Consider the following 7719-nt stretch of genomic DNA (forward strand, 5'->3'; position numbering starts at 1 on the left):
GATCTGCTTTTCCCAAATATTCAGTAAATCAGTCGATCGCACAAAAATGCCTTTGAATTAGCAGGCACCATCCTTAATTCCGCCATAAAAAAACACTATATAAGGTGCCTTTGACCAGTAAAGCTGCTGATAACAGTACACCAAGGCTGCTGCCTGTGAAAATTTTCCAGGAACCCTTCAGGCTTCCAACATTAAACGCTAGTAGCGCAAGTCATTTTCAAGAGCCCAGAATTAATTAATTCCAGCTGGGATCATATTTACAAGAAAATGAGGATGAATCAAGGAAAGTGCCTGTTTGGTCTACTTGTTTAGAAATTTGGTCGCCTGCGCTCGCAAATAAGGCACCCCAGGTGTGACTGGAAACCATTAGGCATCAGCTTTGGTTACACCACTAATGTAACAACTAGAGTGGTAACAAGTGATCTTGTATTATGTGTGTGGTTAATCACAGAGAAGTAGCTAAAAACCATGTAGCCACAACAGAAAGGTAGAATGATGTTGATAATAAATTCTGGTCGCTTTGAGTAAGACAGAGACGTGGCAATAGTTCATTTCAATAATATTAAACTGCTTTGCCACCAGATTAAAAAAACAGGATCAACATCACTGACTTTTAATAGAACAGGGAAGGCCCCACTTTCAAAATTATAATTACATTACAATATTATTATTATTTTAAAAATAAGGTTAGCAATTTCATCCTTACAGATATTTGGGTACTTGACTGTAATTGTTATTGAGATCTTTGACTATTAAAGATGACACACAGATTTCATTTGCTCTGTCAAGACGTTTGCTTTAGAGCACTTGCCAAATTGCAGTGTTCACCACTTGAAATACCGTGTCTTGTCAACATTTCAATGTAGTCTGTCTTGAAACAAAAAAATTGTAAACCCTGCGTAAATAATTCACAAAAGATACAGCAATTGGCAGCAGCTTCGAAAGATCAAGTCATTTTAAGCTTAACTTTTACAATCTAATAAGCTTAAAGTACGCTTAATATTTTAAAGTTACAAACAAACCTCAAATGGATCATAATCGGTCACAGGAATCACATTAAATAAGGCGTTTTTCACTTTTAACTCATCCATGTATTGTTGTACTCCTCACTCCACCCTTGAGTCTTACACATCCATAAAGTCCAACACTAGCTTGGAAGTACTGAGTGAACTATATCTTCCATGGGCCGGATATTACAACTTTCAAAATCGATCGCATTAATCAGAATGTCAAACTCCACCAAAAAATCACATCATTCCGGCTAAAAATTTGCATTCATGCAAAACATCAATTGTCATGTTAAAGGTTTCATTCACCTTCTCTGCTCATGGCGTTTATAGCAAGGAAAAGGAACAAAAAAAATGGAAAATCTTCTTTGTTATTCAACATTCGAACCTTTCAAATTAGCCTCCACGCCTGCGCAAAGGCGCTCCTCAATTTCGGTACCAGTCCAATCTCGTTCCCAGAGCCCACGTGTCTTTTGGTCAGCGCCAAGACACGGTCCTGGCGGGTTGGTACTTTAAGTAGTGTTATTAAAGTGTATCATAATAGTATGTAATTATATCATGGATGTATTAAAGCCTTAAATTGTTATATATAAAGGTATATACCAGTGAATTTCCATGTATACCCATATATATTCATGTATACCCATGTATATCCATGTATACCCATGTATGTCCATGTATACCTATGTATATCCATGTATACCCATATATATTCATGTATACCCATGTATATCCATGTATGCCCATGTATGTCCATGTATACCCATATATATTCATGTATACCCATGTATGCCCATGTATGTTCATGTATACCCATATATATTCATGTATACCCATGTCTATCCATGTATGCCCATGTATGTTCATGTATACCCATATATATTCATGTATACCCATGTATATCCATGTATGCCCATGTATGTTCATGTATACCCATATATATTCATGTATACCCATGTATATCCATGTAAGCCCATGTATGTCCATGTATACCCATGTATATCCATGTATAACCATGTTTGGCCATGTATACCCATGTATATCCATGTATAACCATGTATTTCCATGTATACCCATATATATTCATGTATACCCATGTATGCCCATGTATACCCATGTATATCCATGTATACCCATGTATGTCCATGTATACCTATGTATATCCATGTATACCCATATATATTCATGTATACCCATGTATATCCATGTATGCCCATGTATGTCCATGTATACCCATATATATTCATGTATACCCATGTATGCCCATGTATGTTCATGTATACCCATATATATTCATGTATACCCATGTCTATCCATGTATGCCCATGTATGTTCATGTATACCCATATATATTCATGTATACCCATGTATATCCATGTATGCCCATGTATGTTCATGTATACCCATATATATTCATGTATACCCATGTATATCCATCTAAGCCCATGTATGTCCATGTATACCCATGTATATCCATGTATAACCATGGTTGTCCATGTATACCCATGTATATCCATGTATAACCATGTATTTCCATGTATACCCATATATATTCATGTATACCCATGTATGCCCATGTATACCCATGTATACCCATGTATAACCATGTATGTCCATGTATACCCATGTATATCCATGTATACCCATGTATATCCATGTATGTCCATGTATACCCATATATATATTCATGTATACCCATGTATGCCCATGTATGTTCATGTATACCCATATATATTCATGTATACCCATGTATATCCATGTATGCCCATGTATGTTCATGTATACCCATATATATTCATGTATACCCATGTATATCCATGTAAGCCCATGTATGTCCATGTATACCCATGTATATCCATGTATAACCATGTATGTCCATGTATACCCATGTATATCCATGTATAACCATGTATTTCCATGTATACCCATATGTATTCATGTATACCCATGTATGCCCATGTATACCCATGTATATCCATGTATAGCCATGTATGTCCATGTATACCCATGTATAACCATGTATGTCCATGTATACCCATATATATTCATGTATACCCATGTATGCCCATGTATACCCATGTATACCCATGTATAACCATGTATGTCCATGTATACCCATGTATATCCATGTATACCCATGTATATCCATGTATGTCCATGTATACCCATATATATATTCATGTATACCCATGTATGCCCATGTATGTTCATGTATACCCATATATATTCATGTATACCCATGTATATCCATGTATGCCCATGTATCTTCATGTATACCCATGTATATCCATGTAAGCCCATGTATGTCCATGTATAACCATGTATGTCCATGTATACTCATGTATATCCATGTATAGCCATGTATTTCCATGTATACCCATATATATTCATGTATACCCATGTATGCCCATGTATACCCATGTATATCCATGTATAACCATGTTTGTCCATGTATACCCATGTATATCCATGTATAACCATGTATTTCCATGTATACCCATATATATTCATGTATAACCATGTATGTCCATGTATACCCATGTATATCCATGTATATCTATGTATGCCCATGTATGTCCATGTATACCCATGTATGCCCATGTATGTTCATGTACACCCACATATATTCATGTATACCCATGTATATCCATGTATGCCCATGTATGTTCATGTATACCCATATATATTCATGTATACCCATGTATATCCATGTATGCCCATGTATGTTCATGTATACCCATATATATTCACGTATACCCATGTATATCCATGTATGTCCATGTATACCCATATATATTCATGTATACCCATGTATATCCATGTATGCCCATGTATGTCCATGTATACCCATGTATATCCATGCATAACCATGTATGTCCATTTATACCCATGTATAACCATGTATTTCCATGTATACCCATATATAATCATGTATACCCATGTATATCCATGTATACCCATGTATGTCCATGTATACCGATATCTATTCATGTATACCCAGGTATATCCATGTATGTCCATGTATACCCATATATATTCATGTATACCCATGTATATCCATGTATACCCATATATATTCATGTATACCCATGTATATCCATGTATACCCATATATATTCATGTATACCCATGTATATCCATGTATACCCATATATATTCATGTATACCCATGTATGCCCATGTATACCCACGTATATCCATGTATAACCATGTATGTCCATGTATACCCATGTATATATATCTATAACCATGTATTTCCATGCATACCCATATATATTCATGTATACCCATGTATGCCCATGTATACTCAGTATATCCATGTATAACCATGTATGTCCATGTATACCCATGTATACCCAAGTATACCCATGTATATTCATGTATAGCCATCTATTGCCATGTTTTTCCATGTATAGCCATGTATATTCCTGTAGAGCCATGTATATCCATGTAAAGCGATGCAGTTCCATGTATACCCATCTATATCAATGTATACCCATGTATGTCGATGTATACCCATACCCTTGTACAGTCATGTATTTCCATGTATATCCATGTACCGCAATGTATGCCCATGTATATCCATGTATACCCATGTACATACATGTATACCCATGTAGTATCATGTATATCCATGTATATCCATGTATACCCATGTATATCCATGTATACCCATCTATATCCTTGTTTAGCCACGTATTTCCATGTACACCCATGTATATCCATGTATAACCATGTATTTCCATGATTGTATATCGATGTAGAGCCTTGTATATCCATGTATATCCGTGTACGGCCACGTATTTTCACGTATACTCATGTATATCCATGGATACCCATGTATGTCCATGTATACCCTTTCATATCCATGTTTTGCCATGTATATCCATGTATACCCATGTACAGCCATGAATCTACATGTATATTCATGTTTATCCATGCATACCCACGTATATCCATGTATACCCATGCATATCCATGTTTACCCAAGTACAGCCGTGTATAGGCGTGTGCAACAGTGTGTATCCATGTATAGCCATGTATCACATGGATATGTATTCATGGATAACCATGTACAACCATGTTTATCCATGTATAGCTGTGTAGTATCATATATGTCCATATATTTCCATTTAAAACCATGTATTTTCATGCTGTCCTTGTATATCTATTTATAACCATATATATCTATGTATAGCCTCTTATTATCATATATATCATATATATGCATGTACACCCAAGTACATCTATGTATAGACGTGTATTACCCTGCATATAACCATAATTTCCTTTCTACAGGGACGACCATTTGGAATGCGCTGCTAGACAACCTAAATCAATTGCCTTCTATAAATGGTTTAAGAAAGCAAATAAAATCTTTCACGTTTGCATCGGCAAAAACTGATTAAATTAAGCAATTTTTGTAAAAAGTATGTTAAGGTCATTGATTTTTAAACTTAGGTATCTTTGTATATTATACACGGCTTTTAGGTAAAACAGATTTTCTATGTAAAATACGTATGTAAATTTGGTGAAATTACCGTGTTTAACTAACGTTCTCCTATCCTATCCTATCTATCTATCTATCTATCTATCTATCTATCTATCTATCTATCTATCTATCTATCTATCCATCTAACTATCTATCTCTGATATACTTAACCATGAGATCTTGATAAAGAAATTAGAATACTTTGGCTTTGATCACTCAGCAGTTGCCATTTTCCATTCGTATTTGTCAAATCGCAAGCAACAGTTTAGTGTGAATGGAACATCTTCTAAGCTTCTAGATATTTCGTGTGGCGTATCACAAGGCTCAATATTACGACCCCTTTTATTTTTAATGTATATAAATATTTCTTCGGCGAAATTTGACACGTGAGTATTTTTCCAAAATAAGCAATAAACACAAGCACAAAGTTAACAAGTAAATAAAAGTTTGGGAATGACTGTATTTTCTCCTGTAAACTTTATAGGGAGCTTCAAACTTTACCAACATTTGTCCAAGGACAACAACTAATAACGTCTTATTAAGCATGTCGAAAGCATTTATAATGTCGGAAACAGGATAATTGGTATTGATTAAGGTAGTGTTTATGTAATGATAATGATATATCTGCCCGGAAATCGAGCGTATCTATCTGTCTGCTTCAATTATTAAGTTTGTTCATCTTTTGTCCCGAAGATCTTTATAGCCAATAGCCAATCAGTTTACGTTTGATCAATGTATGTCTATAAGATAAGAGAACAATGGGTTGTAGTTTAGTCAGTCAGAAACATGAACTTATGGTGTACGCCATCGGAGAAATTGTAAAACAATCGAGGAAAGCGACAGTGTGGGTTCCTTACTTATTCCCCATAACAAAAACCTAAGTTTTCGGGTGCTTAGTATAATTGCTTTTAAACCAAAACGGTTATCGACACTGGGCATCAGCTTTGACCATAGATCGTGGGCATTTAAGCCCTTGCTTACCCCCACCCCCCTCCTCCTCAACAAGATTCAAGATTCAAGAGTTTAAACCAGATCGCGAGCCCAAAAAAATATTCCAAGAAGAAATTTATTATGTTCACCTCCACCCACACACGCAGAGACGGATTTCTAAGTTTTGCCACTACTTAAAATTTTATTGACATCATTCATTCAACAGAAAATATGGCCATTACCGAAGGAACTACGCCCGTAAAATAACACCTTTTTTGTAGTGGGATAATAAATCTCTTATTCGATGGTCTAACATATAAGGCCATTCTCTCCGTTGAGCATTGTCCGACCGACCCCAATTTTTGGAATTTTCAAAAAAAAAAAAAAAGGGTAACGGTGTTTTAAAACCATTTTAATGTTGCATAGGAGTTTCAGGGGTTGATCCTTTTTCCCACGCTGTCTTAAGTTTGCAACAACATCCACCAACTTTTCAGCCATATTCATTTTGGGTTCACGTTTTGTTTGTTTTCCGGGCTCCACAGCTATGATGCTTGGGTAGAGGTACTCCGATTCCAAGACTGCCCAGGAAACGCATTTAACGCTAAACGAAAAAAAAAAAGGAGGATGGGCTAATACTCGCGGACATTTTGCTCACTGCTCGCAAAATGCTTTGCAACTCTCAAAATATCCGCGCGTATTATATGTTAAACCATCGAATAAGATGTATTTATCACGCCGTCTGAAAAACAACAAAATATACCAGCAAAAGCTCGAGAATGAGCAAGAGTAGAATCTTCTCTCAATGCAGCAAAGCACAAGGAATAAATTTGGAAACAAACAAAAATAAGATACGAGAATGCGTTGATCGAGCCGTGTCTCCAAAGCTGCGATTGCTAATTCTGCTGTCGTACTTAGCATCATCAGCAGAATAGCGCACGATTGCAAATTTGTTTGGTGTATCTCCACCTTTTGTTTGCACTTGTGTTAAAGTGTGTGCTGCAATTGTCAACAAACTGAAGTCGCGGTTTATCACGTTACCTAAAGGAGAATATTTTAAAGAAGTCATGCGCATTTACAAAGACAGATGGGGATTTCCAATGTGTGCTGATACGATGGACGGTACTCATATTCTTGTAATTGCCCCACCGACCGACCATGACGACTTCGTGGATCTCAAAGGCTACCACATCATTCTTATGCAAACAGTTGTTGACTATGAAATGATATATGAAATATGGTGAACTGCGGATGTGAAATCAAGTTAAACTATGATCCTCGCAGTTATGAACG

General features: G+C 36.0%; 1 protein-coding gene across 3 annotated transcripts in view; it reads right to left on the reverse strand.

Annotated features, from left to right (window-relative positions):
- LOC138032092 (patronin-like) overlaps positions 1–1412 on the reverse strand; it is a 34512-nt gene extending 33100 nt beyond the window's left edge. Inside the window, exon 1 of one of the 3 annotated variants that reach the window (XM_068879682.1) lies at positions 1023–1412. In XM_068879682.1, coding sequence (XP_068735783.1) covers positions 1023–1091 — 69 coding nt within the window. In that variant the 5' untranslated portion in view covers positions 1092–1412. Of the gene's footprint in view, positions 1–706; positions 724–1022 lie in introns of those variants that run through there. The other 2 variants (XM_068879681.1, XM_068879683.1) reach the window with 2 other exon arrangements.
- Positions 1413–7719: the final 6307 nt, after the last annotated feature.

This window comes from Montipora capricornis, chromosome 14 (genome assembly GCF_036669925.1).
Source record: "Montipora capricornis isolate CH-2021 chromosome 14, ASM3666992v2, whole genome shotgun sequence".
In the NCBI taxonomy this organism is placed as follows: domain Eukaryota; kingdom Metazoa; phylum Cnidaria; class Anthozoa; order Scleractinia; family Acroporidae; genus Montipora; species Montipora capricornis.